The sequence below is a fragment of the Bufo gargarizans genome, chromosome 4, assembly GCF_014858855.1.
Source record: "Bufo gargarizans isolate SCDJY-AF-19 chromosome 4, ASM1485885v1, whole genome shotgun sequence".
Taxonomy (NCBI): domain Eukaryota; kingdom Metazoa; phylum Chordata; class Amphibia; order Anura; family Bufonidae; genus Bufo; species Bufo gargarizans.
In genome coordinates, this window is record NC_058083.1 from 368,824,913 (window position 1) to 368,852,808 (window position 27,896).

At 41.9% G+C, this 27,896-nt stretch overlaps 1 protein-coding gene across 7 annotated transcripts in view; it reads right to left on the reverse strand.

Annotated features, from left to right (window-relative positions):
- The window catches only part of ARID1B (AT-rich interaction domain 1B), a 645,879-nt gene that overhangs the window by 146,491 nt on the left and 471,492 nt on the right, over nt 1–27,896 (reverse strand). For 5 of the 7 annotated variants that reach the window (XM_044289093.1, XM_044289095.1, XM_044289097.1 and 2 more), the window contains one exon: nt 10,481–10,609. The exons of the other annotated variants lie outside the window; for them this stretch is intronic. In XM_044289093.1, coding sequence (XP_044145028.1) covers nt 10,481–10,609 — 129 coding nt within the window. The remainder of the gene's footprint in view (nt 1–10,480; nt 10,610–27,896) is intronic. 7 annotated transcript variants of the gene reach the window in all.

Below are 27,896 nucleotides of genomic sequence, written 5' to 3' on the forward strand. Positions count from 1 at the left end.
GCATGCCTTTAGAAATCCCTCCAAGGGAGTTAACTGTGCTGACCTAAAGTTATGCTTTATATTTATTCTCTAGAAGAGGATGCAGCTCTCTGGAGTGGAGAGTGCGACAGGAAAAACTAATAAAAAGAACGAGGGCCTGAAATAGTTATTTACAAGCTTGAAACATGCTCTCGAGATGGAGTAAAATGCGCCCCAAAAATACCATACAGCATTATTAGTCTGAAGGGAGAGACCTCAGTAACATCGATCCCACTCATTTTACAGAACGTAGTTTTGTATTATTATTAATACTTGTAAACTAAAGCCTATGTCCCATAAATTATTTAATCACACTGTATTTTTTGATACACGATTAGTTTACAAAATGTAGATGGGCACTTCTGATACATTTATGACTTTTAGCCGTCGCTGCATTTCAATGGAGAATAGTATAGGTCTCTAAATACATACTTTGCAAGTATCCAAATTCACATGCATGGGACATTCAGCATTCAGTTATATCTGATGTCCCAGTTAAAGTTATGGTGGATGTAGAAGCATGGATAATCCTAACTGTTTAGGAGATTAATCACACGATCATATTTAGTTATTTTAAGCTGATAGACAAGGATTTTCACACAAATATTATCATGTATAAATTAATTTGCATGCGGTCGTTTACTTGCCGAATCGAGGATCGGTCACTGTATTTAGACAGTAACAACACGCCTGCAACACACTCAGTTTTTATATTGTTCACATCACCAAAAGATCACACAATGTATCTTTACTGTACCACAATTCAATAGGACAATCATTTGTAAGATTTCCCAAGCGCTGAATGAGCGTTTTCAGTAAAATCATATAGTTGCTACATACATTTACACTGCACGATTATCGTCTTGACATTTGTCATTAGTGTTCGAATTGTAATGTACATCTACTTGTGTAAATTCGCCATTACCTCCTTTGCAACTCAGGGTGAAAATCCCATTAAGATCAATTGAATTTGCCAATTTCATCAGGACTGACCCATGATATGTGCCACAGTCTCTACCGACAGTGAAAAGAAGGGTAACATATGTTGGATGCCAACATGGCCAATACTTTGTTCTCCTATGAGACAAGCTGCTGGCTTAAGTTATGTCATAACTAGTGATGAGTGGCAGGGTCAATATTCGAATTCGCGATATTTCCCAAATATTTTGTAGAATATTCGCCAATTTTCGATTATTTTCTTGATCCGGAAAAAACTGGCGTGGGTCACTTTTGCTACATTTTCCAAGCTGCTAGAAGTTTCCTGAGACTGGAGAAAATGGTTGGCACGGCAGAACATTAAAAATGGCTTTATATGCAGATAGAGTGCTCTAAACGGCACTAATGATGTGAATATTTTGGTGCCATACGTGAAACGTCACATTTTAGCAGGTCTGACTACATATTACTGATTGGTGCACTATGTATTGTTGTGACATCACAGCACTATATCTGTAGCATATATGTATGGACAGCAGAACCTATCACACTACCTAACACCCTGCACTGCAACAGCTACACAATATCAGGATATAACCTACACTGATTATCTGTATTATATATATAAGCTATCTAACTATCTAATGTAATGAGTGGAAAGCACAAAGCACAGCAATGACACTGCTGTCTCTCTCAGAACTCCATAAAACTACAGAAAATGTCTGCTGGCGAGGTTCTTATACAGTAAGGGGTAGGCAACTTTTCTATTGGTTGCTAGGGAAGTTGGTAAGCTCAGACAAAGACATTGCAGCCTTCTCATTGTCCCACAAGCAAGAAGCAGGGAGGGATCATGGGTTCTGATGAAAAAAAAATCTAGAATATGCGGAAATATGACTATATATCACTATATTCAGAATATTTGCGAATTTTCGAAGTGCCGATATTCGCAATTAATATTTGCAATTTGAATATTCGTGCCAAACACTAGTCATAACACAAGCATCTATGACTATGTGGATTTCTGGAGGGGGTGTTACACAAAAGAATTGTTACTATGATCTGATCATCATTTAACCCCTTTAGGGACACAGCCTTATTTCACCTTAAGGACCAGGCCATTTTTTGCTAATCTGACTAGTGTCACTAAGTGCTGATAACTTTAAAACGCTCTGACTATCCAGGCCATTCTGAGATTTTTTCTTCACATATTGCACTTCATGACACTGGTAAAATGAAGTCCCAAAAATGTATTTTTATTTATAAAAAAAAAACAATTTTACCAAAAATTTATAAAAAAAATTGCAAATTTCCAAGTTTCAATTTCTCTACTTCTATAATACATAGTAATACCTCAAAAAATAGTTATTACTTTACATTCCCCATATGTCTACTTCATGTTTGGAAATAAAGAAGAAAATCCACAGCACTCCTCAGTTCTGGTGAATAAGCTGGTAACGCTGCTGTTACCAATAAAGTAACCAGCTTATTCACCAGAACTGAGGAGTGCTGTGGATTTTCTTCTTTATTTGTATACCTATGGGACCCTCAGCCAGGATCCTGATCCGCGAGCACCAACCTATCCAGGCTTCTACTGGCAACTGTCCCTATATTGGGACCTGGAGTGCTGCTTAACCCTCTTTTTACTTCATGTTTGGATCATTTTGGGAATGATATTTTATTTTTTGGGGATGTTACAAGGCTTAGAAGTTTAGAAGCAAATCTTTAAATTTTTCAGAGATTTTCAAAAACCCAATTTTTAGGGACGAGTTCAGGTCTGAAGTCACTTTGCGAGGCTTACATAATAGAAACCACCCAAAAATTACCCCATCTAAGAAACTACACCCCTCAAGGTGTTCAAAACTGATTTTACAAACTTTGTTTACCCTTTAGGTGTTCCACAAGAATTAATCGAAAATAGAGATACAATTTCCAAATTTCACTTTTTGGGCAGATTTTCCATTTTAATAATTTTTTTTCAGTTACAAAGCAAGTGTTAACAGCCAAACCAAACTCGATATTTATGGCCCTGATTCTGTAGTTTACAGAAACATCCCTTATGTGGTCGTAAACCGCTGTACGGGCACACGGCAGGGCGCAGAAGGAAAGGAATGCCATACGGTTTTTGGAAGGCAGATTTTGCTGGTCTGTTTTTTTTTTACAACCTGTCCCATTTGAAGCGTCCCATTTGAAGCGTCCCATTTGAAGCCCCCCTGATGCACCCCTGGAGTAGAAACTCCATAAAAGTGACTCCATCTAAGAAACTACACCCCTCAAGGTATTCAAAACTGATTTTACAAACGTTGTTAACCCTTTAGGTATTCCATAAGAGTTAATGGAAAATAGAGATACAATTTCCAAATTTCACTTTTTTGGCAGATTTTCCATTTTAATAATTTTTTTTGAGTTACAAAGCAAGGATTAACAGCCAAACAAAACTCAATATTTATGGCCCTGATTCCGTAGTTTACAGAAACACCCCATATGTGGTCTTAAACTGCTGTACGGGCACACGGCAGGGCGCAGAAGGAAAGGAATGACATACGGTTTTTGGAAGGCAGATTTTGCTGAACAGTTTTTTTTACATGTCCCATTTGAAGCCCCCCTGATGCACCCCTAGAGCAGAAACTCCAAAAAAGTGACCTCATTTTAGAAACTATGGGATAGGGTGGAAGTTTTTTTGGTACTAGTTTAGGGTACATATGATTTTTGGTTGCTCTATATTACACTTTTTGTGAGGCAAGATAACAAGAAATAACTGTTTTGGCACAGTTTTTATTTTTTGTTATTTACAACATTAATCTGACAGGTTAGATCATGTGGTATTTTTATAGACCAGGTTGTCACGGATGCTTTTTTTTTTATTTATGTAAGTTTTACACAATGATTTCATTTTTGAAGCAAAAAAACAAAATCATGTTTCAGTGTTTCCATAGTCTGAGAGCCATAAATTTTCAGTTTTTGGGCGATTACCCTGGGTAGGGTATGATTTTTGCGGGATGAGATGACGGTTTTATTGGCACTATTTTGGGGTGCGTGTGACTTTTTGATCGCTTGCTATTACACTTTTTGTGCTGTAGGGTGACAAAAAATGGTTTATTTAGCAGTTTTTATTTTGAATTTTTTACGGTGTTCATCTGAGGGGTTAGGTCATGTGATCTTTTTATAGAGCCGGTCGACACAGATGTGGCGATACCTAATATGTATACTTTTTTTTATTTATGTAAGTTTTACACAATAACAGCTTTTTTAAAACAAAAAAAATGATGTTTTAGTGTCACCATATTCTGAGCCAAAGTTTTTTTTTTTTTGGGAGATTGTCTCAGGTAGGGGCTCATTTTTTGCAGGATGAGGTGACGGTTAGATTGGTACTATTTTGGTGGGCAAACACCTTTTTAATCGATTGCTGTTGTACTTTTTGTGATGTGATATGTTTATAGAGCCGGTCGATACGAATGCGGCGATACCCAATATGTATACACTGCACGGCGGTGATCGGAAATACACAGGTACAGGTACACCCTGTGTCCTTAAGTACCAGGACATAAGGGCGTACCTGAACGCCCTGTGTCCTGAATAGGTTAATACTCATGTCCTATGTCAGGATGGGTCATCAGTATCTGATATCCTTGATACCAACGATCAGCTGTTTGAGAATTCACTGGTGCTTCCAGTAGTGCAGTGGCCTTATCGCTGCTTTCCCTAGGCCGAGTGATGACATGCTCTTCGGTCACATGAACTAGGCGCAACTCAGGCCCATAGAAGTGAATGGGGCTGAGTGTGATACCAAGCAGAATAGCTATACAATGTATGACATTGTGTTTGGTGAGCACGTAGAAGGCTGCGGTGCTCACTGGAGCCTTCTCAAACAATGGATTGTCAGGGCTCCTAGCTGTCGGACCCACACCGATCATATACCGATGACCGTAAACCAGGCATCTCAAACTGCGGCCCTCCAGCTGTTGCAAAACTACAACTCCCACAATGCCCTGCGGTGGGCTGATACCTGTAGGCTGTCCGGGCATGCTGGGAGTTGTAGTTTTGCAACAACTGGAGGGCCGCAGTTTGAGATCCCTGCCGTAAACCCTAAAATCTCAGAAAACCCTTTCAACATCCTTCCATATTGATGACTTTTATTTCCTATGATATGGCCTGATTAATGTGGGGGGAACACATTTTTTCTATTTAATTTTGCATCCAGTAAAAGGTTTGTATATACAGTCGTGGCCAAAAGTCTTGAGAATTACATAAATATTGGAAAAACTTAAGTTTTTACAATTGGAATTTGCATATACTCCAGAATGTTATGAAGAGTGATCAGATGAATTGCATAGTCCTTCTTTGTCATGAAAATGTACTTAATCCCAAAAAAGCTTTTCACTGCATTTCATTGCTGTCATTAAAGGACCTGAGATCATTTCAGTAATCGTCTTGTTAACTCGGGTGAGAATGTTGACGAGCACAAGGCTAGAGATCATTATGTCAGGCTGATTGGGTTAAAATGGCAGACTTGACCTGTTAAAAGGAGGGTGATGCTTGAAATCATTGTTCTTCCATTGTTAACCAAGGTGACCTCCAAAGAAACGCGTGCAGCCATCATTGTGTTGCATAAAAATGGCTTCACAGGCAAGGATATTGTGGCTACTAAGATTGCACCTCAATCAACAATTTATAGTATCATCAAGAACTTCAAGGAAAGAGGTTCAATTCTTGTTAAGAAGGCTTCAGGACGTCGAAGAAAGTCCAGCAAGCGCCAGGATCGTCTCCTAAAGAGGATTCAGCTGCGGGATTGGAGTACCACCAGTGCAGAGCTTGCTCAGGAATGGCAGCAGGCAGGTGTGAGCGCATCTGCACGCACAGTGAGGTGAAGACTTTTGGGGCATCAGGAAAAAGGCTTGTCGGGAGAAGAAAAGGTGAGAGCTACCATCAGTCCTGTGTCATGCCAATAGTAAAGCATCCTGAGACCATTCATGTGTGGGGTTGCTTCTCATCCAAGGGAGTGGGCTCACTCACAATTTTGCCCAAAAACACAGCCATGAATAAAGAATGGTACCAAAACACCCTCCAACAGCAACTTCTTCCAATAATCCAACAACAGTTTGGTGAAGAACAATGCATTTTCCAGCACGATGGAGCACCGTGTCATAAGGCAAAAGTGATAACTAAGTGGCTCGGGGACCAAAACATTGACATTTTGGGTCCATGGCCTGGAAACTCCCCAGATCTTAATTCCATTGAGAACTTGTGGTCAATCCTCAAGAGGCGGGTAGACAAACAAAAACCCACTAATTCTGACAAACTCCAAGAAGTGATTATGAAAGAATGGGTTGCTAATCAGTCAAGAATTGGCCCAGAAGTTGATTGAGAGCATGCCCAGTCGAATTGCAGAGGTCCTGAAAAAGAAGGGCCAACACTGCAAATACTGACTCTTTGCATAAATGTCATGTAATTGTCGATAAAAGCCTTTGAAACGTATGAAGTGCGTGTAATTATATTTCACTACATCACAGAAACAACTGAAACAAAGATCTAAAAGCAGTTTAGCAGCAAACTTTGTTAAAACTAATATTTGTGTCATTCTCAAAACTTTGGGCCACGACTGTACATGAAGAGTTTAGATGGAAACAATGGGACAGTCATGTAATTGAGTCATTTATTTCTCTTTGGGAATGGAGTCATAGCTAGAACATACACTGTATGGTACCTTGGGTGTTTGACGTGCAAGTGTATTGTACATACACACTAACCTGAAAAAGCCATTTCACAAAATCACTGCACACACCAGTATTTTATATATTTTAATATTAAATATTATTCTTATAATATGAAATTAGAATGCAAGACAACATTAATGAAAGGGATAAAGCAGCCTGGTACTTCACAAAGTGCATGATCAACAAAGAACCACGGTGCTTTTCAGATGGGAGATCTAGGGTATATATAGTTCATGGTCAGCAAAATCCACAGAGCAAGGATAACAAAACTGTTGAAAAATAAACGTATAAATTCCTTTGCTACAAAACAAAATGAAAAGCCTGACCTGGCACAACACAGTCGTAAGAGTTTTAGATGGCTACAAAATGTGTCCTTGCGTAACCACAAGATTGTCCTGCTCTGCAGAATATAAAAAGGTAAATGGAACAGCAATAGCATTGAGGCACCAAGCTTTATCACGTCATTAAATGAGATTTCTAGCCGTAATAAAAACATGTTTAAAACCTTGCAGATGGCTGTCTTGCTGGGTTCATGTCCAACTGACATTTTGCTGACCAGAGAAGGTCACAAATACAAAGAACAACTGCATTGTTTGGTTAAGCTAAAGACAACCAAGTCCTGGTTTTTAGGCTTGGAAAGGTTCTTGTAATTTTAAACAGGCAAAGGGAAAAAGACCATAGGGCACAGTGTAAAGTAACTTCAAGTGCACATTCCACAAAAAGGCTTCATGTGCAGCTCTATTATACAAAGGTGGTTGACCAGTCTTAATAAAAAAGTTAGTCAGTGTTTCTATTTTGATTGCAGTCAATAAAGATAGTCTTGATGAAAAGAAAACCTAAGAACTTAACCTAGTCTTGTTAAATCAGAGTTTATTGCAAACCATATTGCAAAGTAAGGCCCCATGGCACATGAGTGTATCCGTTTTACAGTCCGCAAAACAGACGAGGACCCATTGACAATGGGTCCATGGTGTGCATTTTCCTGACATATATTTTAGCAAAACGGACATACAGATACATATCCGTATGTCTGTTTCATAAAACGATAGAACATGTCCTTTACTTGGCTGTAAAATGAAGTCAGTGGGCCTGCAAAAAATGTGGATGCAACACAGACAGTATCTGTAATTTGCTGATCGAAAAATACATACGGTCACGTGCATCCCAGATTTACAGTGTACCTCGAGTTATAGCATCACTTACATCTCTCAAGAGACATTTAAATGTGATGTGGGGAGATGCAGTTTTTAGTCTTGTACACCAGACATCGAATAGTGACAGCCCAAAAGTTGTATTTAAAAAGTTATTCTCAATACAGATATTGTTCCTGTGACTAGAACCTGCACCAATGTTTAGAACAGAGGTCCCTCAACACTGTGCACACAGCAACCATCCAGCTTCTATAACTCCCGTAGAAGAGAATGAGAATTACAGGAACTGTATAGCACTGTGAGCTCAACTGCTTCCATAACAGCAGTCACCTCTGATTTCAATCACTGAATTGATATTGCATCCAACTGTCTATTTTTGAATTGTTGTGGGTTTCAAAAGTGGGACCTATAACTATCGCACTTTCATAGTATATTCCATGAGTGTCTTGGATGAGAATGCCCATTTAACTTTCATATCCCCTACCACTCCAGCACTAAGAGGTCCATGATTTTCTGGTCATCTTTTTATGTTGCTTAACTTTATCATAGACTCAATTAATTCTCATTTTTATGGAGTTGGAAAATCTTTTTAAATTGGAGGTCTGTAGAAGAGCTCTCCAGTGTTACATGGTGGCTTTGGAGACATCACTGGGGTAATACTTTAAATCTCCTGTCTATTAATGCATACTGGTGAGCTCAACCAAGCACCTACTGAAAAATATTAGGTTATTCACTCTTTACATTTGGGCCATACCATGCTAGACCAGTCTTCAGTTTGCTATTGGAAGTTGTACTGCTATCATTACGAGCAGGGCATTTACTTTTACAAGCTATCAAAATGTAGAATTCACTGACACCAGAAATTAAATCCAAATTAATTCTCAGGCCAGGTAATAGTTAAGATTCAACATTGCAGTTTTAATTATTTTACCTTAGGCTACAAAAGTTTGTTTTCTTAAACCCAAGCATTTAGAGAAAATGTAATAGCAGGTAACTGCCAATACAAATAATTACAGGACTACTCTAAAGTATTAGTAAAACTGAAATGACAGGAACTATGACATTGTTTCAATCAATGCTGCTAGCACAAGAAAACCCACAGGCATTAAACACAATGCAAATATGTCTTCTTAGTCAAGAACTGTCCAAATGACAAAACACTACTCAGTCTCCACAAAAACATGTACCAGTGTGAACCCAACATGTACCAGTGTGAACCCTATGCTTTCCGCCTTCAGAAGTGCTAAATGGCAGTCATACTACAATAGGGTTCTTCTCATTTAAGACTTTATGGAAACATTGAAGCACAATAATGCAAACCGGCACCTGGAATGTTTGATGACATTCTAAAGTATGCTTTGTAATTTTTTTGTAATGATAAAAGAACAATAGTTGTTAATAATTATAACAAAAAAATAAAAAAATTTAAATGCAACAATGTAAGATAGTTTTGCTCACATGATAGCGTTGCAAGAGTTAACAAAAAAGAGCTTGAACTTCCTATGAGTAAAAGCTTTTCATTAGATTCAATAGCTTTTCTATGCTCATTCTTTAAATATAAGAATGTGTAAGTTAAAAAGGAATATAACAAATAAGTAAATTGCACATTGCTTCCACATAAATCTATTACCATTTACCAAGCTTCAATAACATGTCATATAATTATTAAACAAAAGAGGACCCATCACATTTATCCTCTTTACGAAATAAACCTAGAGGCAGAAAATGCCAGGGCCCCCTCAATCTCGCTACCTCTATCTCTACCAGTGAGAACCACCAAAACACAGTAATACTACTAGTCACGCAAGATGTTAGTTAATCACATGAAATTTATTTTTCTGATTAGATGTATACACATGTATATATATATTACTTGGAAAGCAAGTATTAACATTTTAAACTAAATCCCAAAATTTTACTTGCTCTTTATATAATATAACAAGTAATGCACAATTTTCTGCTTTATGTCCAGTGTTCTGTGACCCCGAAATAAAAGGCTAAATAAGTGTTTTCTCTTCATCTCCTTAATCCCCATCAATGTGACCTAAAGAAGTTAAAAACTGACAAACCACATAAAATGACTTGAGGAGAAGCAACAAATACAAAAAGCATTTCTAGTCGTTCGAGGAAAAAGAAAAAGCCAATGTGCTCTGTAACAGCATAAAAAGTTGAAGAACACAGCGCTATGTAGAAATTCAAGGTCAAAGACACCTTTCTTGAGGAAGTCAGTTCTGAGTAACCAATGCAGAAAACATTGCATTCATGATAAGTCACAAAGCACTTTTCTCAGACAAAAACATACATTATGACAATCACAAAAGGAAACATGTGAAATGAGTGGCACAGTTCTCGTGAGGGACCATCACAGCCACCCTTGCAGGCATGAAGGGTAGAAAGACCATGAGCCATGCAGAATGTCGTGGCAATGCCTAATAGACATGCACTTCCCATCATCCAGATTAGTAACAGCACAACTTGGGGGTGTTAAGACTTTTATAGCTGTTGTGAAACTACCAATAGTAGCAAACACACCATGGAAGGGAATACATGCCACAAAAAGGCAAAGATTAAGCAAAGTCAGTACACAAACAGCTAAAAAAAATATAAGAACAAAAACATAAAAACTAATGGCCAGGGTCCCAAAGCAAGGACAGTGCTACCTACCCGTACTGATCAGGTTGATGCATCATTGGAACCTGAGAGTTGCCATAGTTGGGATGTTGTGAGGAAAACATGGGGCGTCCGCCAGCCCCAGACTGGCTGGGATAAGCAGGCGACCTAATGTATGGTGGCCTAAAGCAGGACAAAAGAACAGGCTACTTTGGATATGTACTTTAATGACATAAGCCAATTAACATCTACCATCAAAAATATCCATGAGAGAATAATCAGACAAGAAACGTTATATTAGGAAAGCTTGACAGGAAGTGCTAACAGAATATTTAAAAATAAATTTCAGTTTTTAGGGATTCTAAGATGGACTGATGTAGAACTCTTAGGCCCCTTTCACACGGGCGAGTATTCCGCGCGGATGCGATGCGCGAGTTGAACGCATTGCACCCGCACTGTATCCTGACCCATTCATTTCTATGGGGCTGTTCACATGAGCGGTGATTTTCACGCATCACTTATGCGTTACATAAAAATCGCAGCATGCTCAATTTTGTGCGTTTTTCACATAACGCAGGCCCCATAGAAATTAATGGGGTTGCATGAAAATCGCAAGCATCTGCAAGCAAGTGCGGATGCGGTGCGATTTTCACGCACTGTTGCTAGGAGACGATCGGTATGGGGACCCGATCATTATTATTTCCCCTTATAACATGGTTATAAGGGAATATAATAGCATTCTGAATACAGAATGCATAGTACAATAGCGCTGAAGGGGTTCAAAAAGAGATGCCAGCTGCGTGATCAAGTGGATTAAGGTGAGTTAAAAAAATGTTTAACCCCTCCAGCGCTATTTTACTATGCATTCTGCATTCTGTGCACCTTGCTCCTCCGGCTTCCTAGGCCAGCTCCAACGAGATGACTATGCAGAAAGAAGAGGGTTATGCAGAGTTGCTTGGACCTGCCCTCAGTACACTTTAAATGGGTGTGCAATGAAGTAATAGTGATAATCAGGATAGGTCATCAATATCAGATTGGGGGTCCAACTCCCAGCACCTCTGCCAATCAGCTTTTTAAAGGAGCCGTGGCACTTGTGCAGTTTTACCCGTGTGGCACAAAGTAATTACAACTGCTCCATCCTATTCTAGTGAATGGGATAAGCAGTTGTAATTACGCTGCTTGCTGCTACAAAGGAGATGACTTGCAGATAAACTTTGAATAGGAAGTAGCGCTTGATATAAATGCCAGAAGTCAAGACCGCCGCTGGTCTGATATTGATGCCCTTTCCTCACAACCCCTTTAACTGCACTTTTGTATATGGATTAAAAGTACTCTCTCTCGAGAGAATAAAGTGAAAGGTAACATAAGATTCAGCTGAGCAAGTTCTATAGGTCTACACGGCATTGTGCCTAGTTTAATAGTGAATTTGCTTGTGACCTATTCCCTTTAACAATGTTTTTATACTTTTGCCCATTGAAGCTGTCCTAATATATCAGACGAGTAAGTCATCGATGAATATTAACATTTTAAACCCTATGTTCAATGAATTCAAAGTACTTTGGTAGTTAGTTATAAAAGATTACTGCTGGGTCCTTTTAAAACAGAAAATTATAGTAGGGAGACTGCACTTCCCAGTATTCCCAGTGAATTGGTAACTGGGACAGTGAGCCTAGTACTCATGTCTAATGATCTTGCTCAGTGCTGTTGATGGCTGAGAGTAAACTCTAAGAGCATGCTCACAAGCAACAGGATTAATGTTTCAGGAGGTTGCATACCACACCATAATAAATATATCCAATATTTCGGGGTTCTGCTGAAACCTTCACAAATTGGGGTCATTCACATGTTGAAATTTGCTGGTGGAATTTTGGAGCAGACACCAAGCCAAAATTTCACTGGTGGCCACGTGGTGTTTGCCCATTGCAGTTCGTGGGCTGGCAGTTTAAAGACAAAACCAAGCCAAGAAGGGACATGCTTGGAGCTGTAGCATTCAAGCTGAACAGCATAAAATTCATCCTTTATGTTAGCTTTTTTGTGGCTTTTCAAGAATCTGAAATAAAACAACTTAGCTGTTTATACTTAACAGATACTGAAAATGAGACATTTTACCCTTTCATGAAAAACTAACTAACTCATTTGGAACTTGGCCATATCTACCATTGTGTAGCACACCCTCTTCTTTTAACAACAGTCTGTAAACATCTGTAAACATCGAAGTGAGGAGACCAATTACTGGAATTTTGTCACATTCTTGTCTGATGTAGGTTTCCAGCTGCTCAACAGTTCTGGGTCTTCTTTGCCAGATTTTTACTTTCAAAATGCACCAAATATTTTATTTTGGTGAAAGGTATGGCATGCAGGGAGGCTAGTTCAGCACTAAGACAAAACACAGGAGCAATCAGTTCACCACCTCGATGCCAGCCTCCGTGCTTGGAGTCAGTTGAAGCAAGTCCAGTCTAACATAGAAAATATAGCAATTTCAGCACTGGGAGATTAAAAGTAAAATGTCTTCTTTATTAAAAAAAAAAAAAGTTAAAATAATTTTGTGCAACACGGGCAAATAGATCCCAATGGTCAAAGTCTACACATTTAAGACTACACCTAGTCCTTATTCATGACATGAAATCACTTTGAAATCTCCCCCCCCCCCCTTATTTAAGATAATCCCCCCATCACATGGGCTGTGATTTGATACACTCAAAGGGAAATGAATTCACGAACAGGAACATAGGGTTTAACCTCTTGTATATTAGATAAAAAATAAACATTTTAGTCAGTATCCCACTCACATTAATTAATAAAAAATACATGACATCCTATTTGCCTATGTTGCACATGAATTATAGTTATTTTTTTAAATAAAGAAGATGTTTATTGCTGGAATTGCTGGAATTGCTATCTTTTCAATGTTGGTAAGGTGCTCTTTGGAATGTGGGCCCCTTCGCCCACCTAGGCTGCAAAAAAGTGTCACACACGTGGTATCGCCGTACTCGGAAGAAGTAGGGCAATGTGTTTTGGTGTGTATTTTTACATATACCCATGCTGGGTGAGAGAAATATCTCGGCAAAAGACAACTTTTCCCATTTTTTTTATACAAAGTTGTCATTATAGAGAGATATTTCTCTCCCCTAGCATGGGTAAAAAGACACCCCAAAACACATTGCCCAACTTCTCCTGAGTACGGTGATACCACACGTGTGACACTTTTTTGCAGCCTAGATGCGCAAAGGGGCCCAAATTCCTTTTAGGAGGGCATTTTTAGACATTTGGATCCCAGACTTCTTCTCACGCTTTAGGGCCCCTAAAATGCCAGGGCAGTATAAATACCCCACATGTGACCCCATTTTTGAAAGAAGACACCCCAAGGTACTCAATGAGGGGCATGGCGAGTTCATAGAAGATATATTTTTTTTGGGCACAAGTTAGCAGAAATTGATTTTTTTTGTGTTTTTTCTCACAAAGTTTCCCTTTCCGCTAACTTGGGACAAAAAGTTCAATATTTCATGGACTCAATATGATCAGGGAGTCTATATGGGGTGATCACCCCCCTGTCATTGATCACCCCCCTGTAAGGCTCCATTCAGACGTCCATATGTGTTTTGCGGATCCGATCCATGGATCCGTAAAACACATACGGACGTCTGAATGGAGCCTTACAGGGGGGTGATCAGGGAGTCTATATGGGGTGATCACCCACCTGTCATTGTCACCCCCCTGTAAGGCTACATTCAGATGTCCGTATGTGTTTTGCGGATCCGATCCATGGATCCGTGGATCCTTAAAACACATACGGACGTCTGAATAGAGCCTTACAGGGGGGTGATCAATGACAGGGGGGTGATCAGGGAGTCTATATGGGGTGATCAGGGGTTAATAAGTAGTGTAGTGTGGTGCTTGGTGCTACTTATTACAGAGCTGCCTGTGTCCTCTGGTGGTCGATCCAAGCAAAAGGGACCACCAGAGGACCAGGTAGCAGGTATATTAGACGCTGTTATCAAAACAGCATCTAATATACCTGTTAGGGGTTAAAAAAAAAATTGCATCTACAGCCTGCCAGCGAACGATCGCCGCTGGCAGGCTGTAGATCTACTCGCTTACCTGCAGTGCCTGTGTGCGCGCGGTCACAGGAAATCTCGCATCTCGCGAGATGGCGCGTAGATGCGTGACTGTGCCTGAGTGAGCCGCCTCCGGAACGCGATCCTGCGTTAGGCGGTCCGGAGGCGGTTAATGCAGTGCAGTCCATGGGACCGTAGATCACGAGCATCCAATACTGACTCTTAGCGTTGTCCTTTGTGTATATGGATTTCTCTAAATTCTCTGAATCTTTTGATGATGATATGTGTAGGCAACGCAGTTGCCGTATTTGTGGGAGGGGAGGCTCCTACTGTCTCTACTTAGGGCACCTCTGTGCCCTCCCCCCGGCAGCTACCATCACGATCCCCGGCAGTACAGCGTGTGCAACGTCACTTCCGGGTCACGTGGTGCCTCAGCGTCCGACGGCCGCCGTCCTGCGTTCCACAGCCGCACCTCTGCAGCTCACAGATGCTCCCGACCGGCAGGTATCACGGCACAGGTAACGGTCGCGTGCCCCCTGGCTTCATGCCCCACCTCTAGACAGCGGAGGGTTCGGGAGCGCTGGTCACTTCCCTCCCTCACTGGGTGACGGTGAAGCCGGGGGCACGCGGCACTTTCACATTCACTTTGACAGCATTCTCCTAGCAGTGGTGCGCAACCTACCCTGCTAGATGATGTTGCCCGAATCGCCGCATGTTTCGCTGTCTTCAGTGCGGGGTATGGAACCGCAGCAGTTATCCACAACCAGCGACATGCTGCGAATCTAAAACTTCACACTGTGGTCAAGTTACTAGCGGATTCCAGTGTGGACACTCTCCGCAGCATGTCTCATCCACATTGCTGCTACTGTAAAGTTTCGCAGGTTTACACACAATATACAGTGAACTTGTCATGTAGGCATTGTCTAAGTGTTATGGTTGGTCATTATGGGAACTCTTACAAACAGAGGAAACCAGAGAATTACACTGGTATGTTGAAGGATTAAATCCGTCATATAGCTAGTAAGTCCTATCCTGGGGATAGGCCTTCATTTAATCTAGGGTGAACAGCTGCATTGATTGAAGGAATATTTTCAGGATTACCACGTTTGTTGCTAGATGTGCTTGTGTGGTTGCTTGCATCATGTTCATCTTCCCCATGCTCTTTTTCGGTGGGACTCTCACAACCCATTTACCATGTAAACAAATCACTCCCACGTACGTCCTGTCCGGCTAGAGTACGCTGTCCTCAGGCTGCGGCTTCGAAATGCTTACCATGCAGCCCCTGCATCACGTGTTACAGTCCGGGCTCATGCTGTTCTTACAAGGCGCATAGCTAGTCGCAGTGCCACAGTCTGCGTCACATGTCCATAGCACCATGTCGTTTCACTCTAAACGTCTGTGACTCCGCACCTGCCAGCACACAGTCAAGGTACACCCACGCTGGTCACGTAAATTAGTCTGCGGTTGTCCCACGCACCTAGTCCTGCGGCAGCACACGGGTCACTCATACTTGGCTGACATTCTATGTTTCTATGTTCCACAGGTTGTAAAAGAAACCTCCATAGGTTACTTGCATATAGTCACCAGTAAAGGTATGATGTACACGACCACATATGATGTCACACGTGTTGGGGTTTCATGCATGCGCACCATCTTATCCCCTCCTGTGTGGATCCACTTTATTTTAAGAATCCGTAGTTGATGACAGGTGTTTTCCCCGGCTTCAGGGGCTCGAACGGCCATACTATCTAACTCCTACATATCCTGGTGCAGGTAGATTTCTGTTACGTGGTTAGGTTAGGCATAGGTTTCTCCAAGTTTACCTGGTGCTCTGTTTTGCTTCACAGTAAAGTACCCGCATACTTCATCTGTCAGGATCCGGTAAAAAAAGGAATTTTTTATTTTTTTCCCCCTTCCTTCACGTGTTAAATATAATTTCCTTTTCTTCTCTTCCCCCTCCCCTCCTCCTCCCTCTCTCTCCTCACCTGGGGTCTCACTCCTCATCTAGGGGGTCATGTACAGCCCAAAAAAAAAGGGTCCCGACACCTTCAGCCTCGTCAGTTCTGTCATATCCTCAGATTCTTACAATAATCACGGCATATCTCAACAGCGTCACATCTTCAGACTCATACGCCAATCCCATCGTCAGTTCTGTCACGTCTTCAGACTCCACATAAGCCCTGTCACGTCTTCAGGCACACTCGTCAAGTTTGTCACGTCATCAGACTCAGTTAAAGTCCTGACACGACTTCAGGCATACGTAACTCTGTCACATCTACAGACGTCGCAAGTCCTGTCACGTCTACAGGCGCCGGTACAGTTCCAGGCCATACGGCCTACAGCTCGCGCATACATGCCCTCAACCGCACGCGTCCTCTGCGATAGCTCATTCATGTAGTAGCGGGCCCCACGGCATCAGCACTCATGGCTGTACATGTCCCATCTCGTGGCACACGGTGGCAGGTGGGTGTCTGAGTACGCTGGCTGGTGGCGGGTCAGTCATCAGGCACAGATTGCATGTCCAGTCTTTCTTTCCTAACTAGTTCACCAGGGTGCATGGTTACGGGCAGTCCTCACGTTCAGTCAGCCATAGTGTCATGCATTTCATTTGTTTCAGATGGAGCTGCCACACAACCAGGTTCCGACAGGATCCGTGTCATCTCTAGCCAGCAGGGACGCACAGTCAGAGAGAGGCGGTACCCCTTCCCTAAGGGCATGGACCGTTTCGAGAATTACCACGGAACTATTACGCAGAGGGATTCCTTTCCCTGCGTCTGCCAGGAAGGCTGAACTTTTTCGCCTTACTACAGGCCGAACCAGGCCCCAGTCAAGACTTGTTTACGGCCAACACCATACAGACCTCCATCACCCAGTTACATGCGGCTATTAACAATATGGCCTCCTCCATGTCTGGCTTCCAAACCAGACTAGAGGCTATGGAAAATAGGGCATCCGCCTCCAGCGCTGGCACCCCTACACCCATGACCCCATCGGTTCCCTCCACGTCCATGGCTCCCCCCCCCAACTTTCCCAACGTCGCACCATCGCATTTCATACCGGCCAACGTTAGGCAGGACATTCTAGACGGTAAGGACGCCAATTTAGCCTGTCTGCTCATTGCCACGCATGAAGTACCTGACAACAAGACCATCGCCTGCAGCGAGGTGTCAGTCATACTCAAGTCATGCGACGTTAGGCTAAACCGCAAACTCAGCATTACTGAGTTTGTGCTGGCGTTTAGCCTATACCGAGATGTCATCTGTTCTGTGTCACCCAGTCGCCGCGAGGAACTAGACCTGTACCTCTACAAAGTGGTTGATCTAGGGCACAAATACGGTGGCACAGCCTTTTACGAGTACCACAGGTCTTTTTCCGCGAAGGCGGCTGCCCTACTCACACAGTTCCAACACACCGTCGACTGGGCTGTCACTAACACCAAGCTTTTCTGTCGCCATTTTGCAGGCTTGAATGCCCCCGCTTGTTCTATTTGCAGTTCCCACACCCACACCACAGAGTGGTGTTCCTCCAGCAATCCTCTGGGAGGCGGGTCCCAGACTAGGCATACACCCGTTAGCGCTGTGCCCAAGCCCACCACAGGGTTAGATAAATTAGGCAGACCCATAAAATACTTAGGCAAGTCGCAAATATGCAACAATTTTAATTACACAGGATGCTTCTACAGCCAATGCCGCTTGCTGCATCTGTGCTCCAACTGTTTCAGGGCCCATCCAAAGACAGCATGCCCCCAGAAAGGCCTTCACTCGGCATGACTAAGCAGGGTACACGTAGACACCCTAGCCACATTCCTGGCGGATCATCCAGACCAGCAGTGGGCGAGTTTCCTCCTAAACGGTTTCACCGTTGGCTTCCATACAGGCCAGATATCCCTACCTCAGACCTCATACGAGTGCAGAAATCTGCTGTCTGCTGTCAGAAACCCCGAGGCAGTCAGCAGCCTCATTCAAGCGGAGTTAGCAAAGGGCTATCTGATAGGTCCTCTGTGTCAGCCCCCTTTCGATTGCTGGAGAGTTAGTCCTATAGGCATGGTAGTTGGCAAGTTCTCCAATAAAAAACGCCTGATTTATGACCTGTCAGCTCCACATTCTTCAGGCGTGCCTAGCCTCAATGCTCTCATTCCCTCCAAGGAGTTTGGCATGAAATATGCGTCCATAGACGAGGTAATTCAGGTCATACTGTCCTTGGGCCAGCACACCTGGCTTTCGAAAGCAGACATCACCAACGCTTTCAAACTGCTGCCCATTCACCCCCTGTTATGGCAGTGGCACGGCGTCAGGTGGGACGGGCTGTATTATTTTGCTAACTGTCTCACATTTGGCTCTAAATCAAGCCCTTGGTTGTTCGATCAGTTTGCCAGAAGTCTGCACTGGATCCTTGAGCACACCTTCGGTGCCCATCACGTCATCCACTATCTAGATGACTTTCTGCTGATCGAACCTCCATCATGGCCTCCTGGGGACCTAGGGGTCTTGACCGAAGTCTTCAGCAAACTCGGTGTTCCAGTAGCGGATCATAAGCTCGACGGGCCACACACCACGTTGACCTTTTTAGGTATCCAACTAGACACCGTCACGTTGCAAGCCAGTCTACCTCCGGACAAGCTACATAGAGTCAGAGACACTGTCCACAAGTTAGCTTGCGCAGGCATTTGCTCCAGAGTGGAGCTTCAAAGTCTGCTTGGCATGCTCAATTATGCCATGAGGATCATCCCGCAAGGCAGGACTTTCATTTCCAGTCTCCTCAGCCTTCTTCCTTTAACAACTGACCAAGATAGCCAGGTGAGACTAGGTCAACAAGCTCTGGCCGACCTCCTCATGTGGGATCAGTTCCTTTCCAACTGGAACGGTATCTCATTTTTTACTCCCACAGTGTCTAGTCACTGCCCCGTCCTCCACGCCGATGCTCCGTCAGCTCTGGGTTTCGCCGCCATTCACGGCAACCACTGGATGGCCAGCTCTTGGCCACCCGAGGTTCCAACCATACCTGGGTTTTTCCAGTCCTCCTCCTTGTTCGAGATCTACCCCATTGTTGCCGCAGCACAGGCGTGGGGTGCTAACTGGCGCAAGGAGACGGTATTGATTCTGACCGATAATGAAGGTCTGGCATCACTGATCAACAAGGGTAGATCAGACTCCGGTGAAATCATGGCTTTCATGAGACGGTTCATCTGGTTGGCTTTACAGCACCAATTTCATTTTGAATGTGTACATATTCCCGGCAAGGTAAACGTGGCAGCAGATGCTCTGTCTAGAGGTAAACTGCAATTTTTCTTTCAGATCTCCCCAGAGGCGGACCCTGTACCAACCCCAACATCATGACACAACCTGCTAGTCATGCTTTGAACACGCACCTGGTCACTGCCAGACTTCTCATGCAGAAGTCATTGTCCGAGAACACGGCGAGGATGTACAAGCGGTGTGGTCCCATTATTCTAGGTTTCAGCAAAATTGTCCACAACTGGGCATGGACGATATGACGTATATACTCGCATTCATAGCTTTTTGCCACTCGGACCTCAAACTAGCACACGGCACAATCAGGTCATACTTAGCCGGCATACAACATTACTGGTACATCTCCTACCCAGATAGACCGTCGCTGTTCTCCGCTCACCCTATTAAAACCATCCTCAAAGGGATCCAGAATTCAGCAGCCATCAGCAGAATTTCCAGGAGACCTTTCTCTGGGGACATGTTTAAGTCCTTATCAGCCATCTTAGGTACCAGCCCCTTCGGCTTAAGGACTAGCGCCTTAGTCAAAACCGCCCTGTATCTATGCTTTTATGGCTTCCTACGACCCGGGGAGTTCACATGCCCCTTATCCTGCACGACTTTCATTCAGAAACAACATTTACAACATTTAGGCTCCCACTACGTGCTCACTCTTGTTCAGACCAAAACTACCAGGCCAGGCCAGACCACCAAGGCCAAGTATTTTCCCACAGGCAACGAACGGTGCCCAGTAGCAGCATTTAACGAATGGTCGGTGCTGATCAAACACGATGCACCAAATTCTCCGTTGTTGGCTTACAACTCCGGCCCACTCAGTATCCAGACTATCTTTAGGTTCATCCGCTCATTGTTGCCAGGACTAGGTGTAGATCCTTTGAGCATCACTGGTCATTCGTTCAGGATAGGCGCAGCGTCAGGCGCCTCTAAAAACAATGTACCGGGCCGCATTATTAAGAGACTAGGGCGTTGGAAATCATTGTGCTACACTTGCTACATCCCCAACCCTAAACGCGAGATGTCTTTAGCTTTCCAAAATTTGTTACTGTAACTCGTGTCAATAGAGTACTTTGTTCACATTACCGTGTCATGTATTTTTGGCCCCTTTAGGCTACCCTTTACAGCAGTTCCGCCACTACTCTACTGCTATGCTTAGGTTACGGGTATTCTGATAGTCGATCCGAGCACCAATGTGTATTGTAGATGGTGGGATAGTCAAAGTGTTCTCAATAATATACTGAGGAACATTTTTCTGAAACTGATTGACAGAATTGACAGATTTCCACAGCTTGGCGAACCTCTGCTTATCTCTACCTCTCTAACATGCTCTTTTTATACTGAGTCATGTGACTTAGTAGCAAATTGCCCCTTCAGCTGTTTTTTAGTACCACATCCTTTTCCACCCTTTTTTTTGCCCGTCACAACTTTTTAAGATGTGTTGCTTCCATTAACTTATTAATGAAATTTTTTTCATGACGTGGTAAAATGTCTCACTTTCAACATCTGATGTGATCTTATTTACATTTTACACAGCTTTTTTGGAATTGGGGTAATAGTAAAACCTTTTTTTTTTATGCAAGCATAATCGTCAAATAATAAAAATGCTATAGTGGTAACATGGGGCAAGATTTAAAAGGGTTGTGTAATGTTTTCCAGTTATCCACTGTACACAGGTTAGGGGATAACTAAATGACTGCTGGGATCCCATTGATTCTGAGAACGGGAGCCTGTTCCTCTTCTTGATGGAGCAGGAGGACAAGCATGCACCCTGGCACTACATTTATGTTCTATAGAACTGTGGAAATAGCCAAACCCTGCTGATCCACCAGGTTGGGTTAAAAGGACCATTGTTCTCAGGATAGATGTGGATCCCTGCATTTGGACCCCCAATGATCAGTTAATTATGCCCTGTCCTGTGGATAAAGGATAACTTGAAAACTTGGCACAACCCCTTTAACCTGAAAACGTGCTTAGATTTTATTTACTTTTACAACTGCTTTTACACAATGTACTTCTTAAATGTGTTGTCTGCTTTTTTCTATTAATGACCTATCCTCAGGATAACCATCAATATCATATTGGTGAGGGACTAACGACACCCTTGCCGATCAGCTGCTTGAAGAGAAAGCAGTGCTTGTACGAGCGCTGCCTTCTTTTCTCTGTTTACCTACTCTGCGTTGCAACTACGGTGGCGAGAAGTGTAATTACAACTATTGCTCCCCCTTTCACTTCAATGGCTCCCATCTGTTCAAGTGAATAGGATGGAGCCATCCCATAGAAGTGAATAGGGATGCCAGAGAAGAGAAGGCAGCGCTCGAACAAGCAACAGATTGGTTGGGGTGCCAGAAGTCGGCCCTCTGCCAATCTGATATTGATGACCTATGCTGAGGATACGTAGGTCATCAATTAAAAAAAAAATGTGGACAACCCCTTTAAGTGAATATTTTGTTTTGGTTGCACACTTAAGAACTTCTGATGAAATGTTTAAGACAATATTGTATTTTATATTGCTGACATTTAGGACCTAAAATTAATGAAGTACAACAAATAAACAGGAAACAGTCTTGAACTTCATTCAACTAAAATATAGTCACATGAATAAGTGGCCAACTCCAAAGCTATCAATTAACCATTTGCTATGCGACTAGAGTGGACAACCTGCTTTTATGTTCCAGAAGACAACATAAATGGATGTATTCTCTACAGTGAAGATCTAATTAAAATTATTTGCAGTGGCATAAACTTGTATTGATGACAAACTGACCAAAATGTTGCTTTAAGTAAACTTGTATGAGAACACTAAGGCACCTTTCACACGAGCGAGTATTCCACGTGGGTGCAATGCGTGAAGTGAACGCATAGCACCCGCACTGAATCCTGACCCATTCATTTCAATGGGTTTGTGTACATGAGCGTTGATTTTCACGCATCACTTGTGCGTTGCGTGAAAATCGTAGCATGCTCCTCTTTGTGCGTTTTTCACGCAACGCAGGCCCCATAGAAGTGAATGGGATTGCGTGAAAATCGCAAGCATCCGCAAGCAAGTGCGGATGCGGTGTGATTTTCACGCACGGTTGATGGAGACCCGATCATTATTAATTTCCCTTATAACATGGTTATAAGGGAAAATAATAGCATTCTGAATACAGAATGCATAGTAAAATAGCGCTAGAGGGGTTAAAAAAATTATAATAATAATTTAACTCACCTTAGTCCACTTGCTCGTGCAGCCCGGCATCTCCTGTCTTCATCTTAGCTTTGTGTAGCAACAAGGACCTTTGGTGACGTCACAGTCATCACATGATCCATCACATGATCTTTTACCATGGTGATGGGTCATGTGATGATTGTGACGTCACCAAAGGTCCTAGTTGCTACACACAGCTAAGATGAAGACAGAAGGAGATGCCGGGCTGCGCGATCAAGTGGACTAAGGTGAGTTAAATTTTTTATTTTTTATTTTTAACCCCTCCAGCGCCATTTTACTATGCATTCTGTATTCCGAATTCTATTATTTTCCCTTATAACCATGTTATAAGGGAAAATAATACAATCTACAGAATACTGATCCCAAGCCCGAACTTCTGTGAAGAAGTTCGGGTTTGGGTACCAAACACGCGTGATTTTTCTCACGCGAGTGCAAAACGCATTACAATGTTTTGCACTCGCGCGGAAAAATCGCAGGTGTTCCCGCAACACACCCGCACATATTTCCGCAACAACCGTGTGAAAGAGGCCTAAGGCTAACAGTGACACCCAAATGACTTCAGCTCTCTCTGCCAGTGGAAACCAATTATCTGAAATCTTTTGTGTGTGCAATTTACAGGCACCGACGTAGCTGCAGCATAACATATCAAAGTAAATACAAAATCCTAAAAACGATGAACGGTAATATTGTTACTATGGTATTTATATAGGGTAAGGTAAACTGTCAGCAGGTGATTATGTGACAGACCTTGGACCTAAGAATTTGCTCTAGTGCAGGTTTCAAACAGAATTACCTCTTCCCCACATAATGGCTACATGCACAATAGACTAAGGGTCCCTTTATACCTATATATGATTTTGCAGATTATTGGGAATGAAGCAGACACTCCCGATGTCTGTCAGATCACCAGCATAAATGAGAGCTGCATTTGCAGCAATCACTTCTGCTGTATGGGGACAAGTGATCAATACAGTGACCGGTTGTCCCCATAAAAAAAAATCATTGTTCCAGAGCAGGAGATTGTTGTTTTGACAAAACGATCTACTGCACAGGAACAATGATTTTCCCGCAGCTTTCATACAGGCAGATTATCGGCTGATAACAATTTATACAAAACAAGATTTGTTTTGTTTGAAGTTTGCTGACTTAAAAAAAAAATTGGGTTCAGGGTGGAAACAATTGAGAGAGAGAGAGAGAGAGAGAGAGAGAGGAGAGAGGAGAGAGAGACTAGTACAGAAATGTGCGTTTCTCAACATATATGCGTTGCCTATGGGGTACTCTTTTTCATCAGAACACATGGTATGTAGCGAACACGTGCACAGTATTGTAAACCAGGCAATGACCCTGCTATGCCAAGTACGTTTGCACAGTGTTGTAGGTCAGGTAATGCGCCTGGTATGTTAAGTACATATGCACAATAGTGTAGGTCAGGCAATGTCCCTCTAGGTTGCTGGGAAATATATTCAAACTAGCTTTCGTAAACCTGATGCTGGCAGATATTAGAAATGATCATTTGCATATATTTTACCCAGAAATCCAGAGGAGCATTGTCTAGCCTACAATAGTTGTCAAGTGTATCATATGGTCTCCATAATAGAAATAGTACCCAACTAGAGGTTCCCCCTAGGGCCTTAGGTAGACCAAAAAATATGCATTGTATTGAATGCCTGGTGACATTACTGGTTTCTACAAAGAGTATATCGTGAATCGCATATCTTACTTCTTCTGGTATTAGATAGGATATCCCAGTGATGGCGAACCTTTTAAAGGCCGAGTGCCCAAACTGCAACCCAAAACCCACTTATTTATTGCAAAGTGCCAACAAAGCAATTTAACCTGAATACTATAGTCCAATATAGTATATCTTCTATATACTTTATTATTTAGCTATAATAGCCTGCCTATAGTCAGTGCGCTGCCTGTGCTGTTCATAGTGCGCCTGCGCTGATGAATGGCAGAAAAAGTCTAAGGCATATTGTACACCATAGACTTTTTCCAGAGTGCGGGTGCCCATAGAGAGGGCTCTGAGTGCCGCCTCTGACACCCGTGCCATAGGTTCGCCATCACTGGGATATCCCTTTTTTTTTTTTTCTTAAGCAAGCTAATTTGCAAACCTTTAGCTTTCTGGCAAAGACATTCAAATTAGCTTTTCTTCCAAAACAGAAAAGAATGCTAATCTTTTCTCATGCCAGGCGAATTAAGATATGTGATTTGCATATACTCTTCCTAGAAACCAAGAGCAGTGTATACAATACTCATGCTTATTTTTTCATATTCCTTATGATAAAGAGATAAAGAGCACCTCACAAGGAAAGTCAACCAGGTAGAACAAGTAAGACATTCTGGTCCTCTAGAAAAAGAACAAGAGGATACATGTTTGCATGTTTCATTGAGGGAGGTGTAAGCTTTGTAGGATGTTGTAATTCTCTTGTCTCACTTTCAGGCAAAGGTTACTTTGGAGGTGTCTATCTAAAATTGTGGAAGGTGTTGTTTGTCTTTGCCATTCTGATGATGTATCACCCGGTGAACAGGAAGGAGCCGTCTCATTGAAGTGAGACAGCAGGAGCAATAATTATACTTACTTGCTACTACACAGCAAGTAGGTAAACAGCAAGGAGAACACAGCAGCAATGAGAGCTAGATTACTTTTAAACGGTGGATGCTTTCCTGCTTTTTAATCCCTTAAGGACCTGCTCCGTACATGTGCGGCGCTGGTGGACATGACTTAAGGACCAGAGCTATACATGGGTTCACACATGCACTTTGAACTCCAGCAGTTGGTTCCTCCATATTCAGATGCTGCATGTAGTATTTTTTTGTCTAGCATGTATGCTGGATACCGTGAATTCCGGCAGTCTGTACCTCCGCCAGAGTTTAACCCTTTAATGCCCTGAGTTTTTGTTTTGCGCTCCCTGCCTTTCTAGAGCCATAACTTTTTTTATTTTTCTGTTCACATGGCCATATGGGGGCTTGTTTTTTGCAGAACAAGTTGTACTTTCCAATGCCCCAATGTAATATTGCATATGATGTATTGGTATTTACGAAGTTCGATGTGCGATAAAACTGACCAGTTCCGTTTATTATACAGGTCAGTACGAATCCGGCAATACCTTATGTGTGTAGTTTTTCTTGCGTTTTGATTGATTTAAAAAAATATTAAAAGTGGGGAAAAAAATCCTTTTTTTGGCGTCATATTTTGACCCCTATAACTTTTTTGTAATTATGTGTACGGAGCTGTATGGGGGCTTATTTTTTGCGGGGCAAACTGAACTTTTCATTGATACCAGTCTGGGTGTGTATGACTTTTTGATCACTTTTTATAAAAAAAACATTTTTTTGAAAATTAAGCGACTAAAAACTGTGAATCGGCCATTTGGACGCTTTTTTCCATTTTGCCGCTTACCGTATGGGGAATATATTTTAATATTTTTATACTGTGGGCGTTTTTACACATTGCGATATCCATGATGCATTTTTTTAGTTCTTTTTTTTATTTTGGGAAAAGGGGGGTGATTAGAATTTTAATGTTTTTAGTCTTTTGTTTTTTTTAACCCCTTAATGCCCTATTTCACCTTTTTGCAAATCTTACCAGTGTCACTTTATGTGGTGATAACTTTAAAACGCTTATTGAGGCCATTCTGAGATTGTTTTATCATCACATATTGTACTTCATGACACTGGTAAAATGTAGTATAAAGAAATATTTTTTATTTATAAAAAAATAACAAATTTACCAAAATTTGGGAAAAATTGGCAAATTTCCAAGTTTCAATTTCTCTACTTCTATAATACATAGTAATACCTCAAAAAATAGCTATTAGTTTACATTCCCTATATGTCTACTTCATGTTTGGATCATTTTGGGAATGCCATTTTATTTTTTTGGGGATGTTACAAGGCTTAGAAGTTTAGATGCAAATCTAGAAAATTTTCAGAAATGTTCAAAAACCCACTTTTTAGGGACCAGTTCAGGTCTAAAGTCACTTTGTGAGGCTTACATAATAGAAACCACCCAAAAGTGACCCCATTCTAGAAACTACACCCCTCAAGGTATTCAAAACTGATTTTACAAACATTATTAACCCTTTAGATGTTCCCCAAGAGTTGATGGCAAATGAAGATGAGATTTCAGAATTTAAATTTTTTACCAAATTTTCAATTGTAATCCATTTTTTTCCCCACTAACAAAGCAAGGGTTAACAGCCAAACAAAACTATATTTATTGCCCTGACTCTGCGGTTTACAGAAACACCAGATATGTGGTCATACACCACTCTACGGCCCCATCTCAGGACGTAGAGGGAAAGGAACACTGTGTGGTTTTTGGAAGGCAGATTTCGCTGGACTGGTTTATTTACACCATGTCCTATTTGAAGCCCCTTGATGCAGCCCTAGAGTAGAAACTCCAAAAACGTGACCCCATTTTGGAAACCATGGGATAAGGTGGCAGTTTTTTTGGTACTATTTTAGGGTACATATGAATTTTGGTTGCTCTATGTTACACTTTTTGTGAAGCAAAGTAACAAAAAATAGAAATTCTGAAATTTAATCTCCATTTTCCATTGATTCTTGTGGAACACTTAAAGGGTTAAAGTTTGTAAAATCAGTTTTGAATACCTTGAGGGGTGTAGTTTCTAAAATGGGGTGACTTTTTTGAGTTTTTACTCTAGGGGTGCATCAGGGGGGCTTCAAATGGGACATGGTGTCAAAAAACAAGTCCAGCATGGTGTCCAAAAACTGCCTTCCAAAATCCATATGGCATTCCTTTCCTTCTGCGCCCTGCTGTATGCCCGTACAGAGGTTTACGGCCACATATGGGGTGTTTCTGTAAACTAAAGAATCAGGGCAATAAATATTGAGTTTTGTTTGGCTGTTAACCCTTGCTTTGTTACAGGAAAAAATGGATTAAAATTGAAAATTTGCCAAAAAATACCTGTTTTGGCACCGTTTTTATTTTTTAT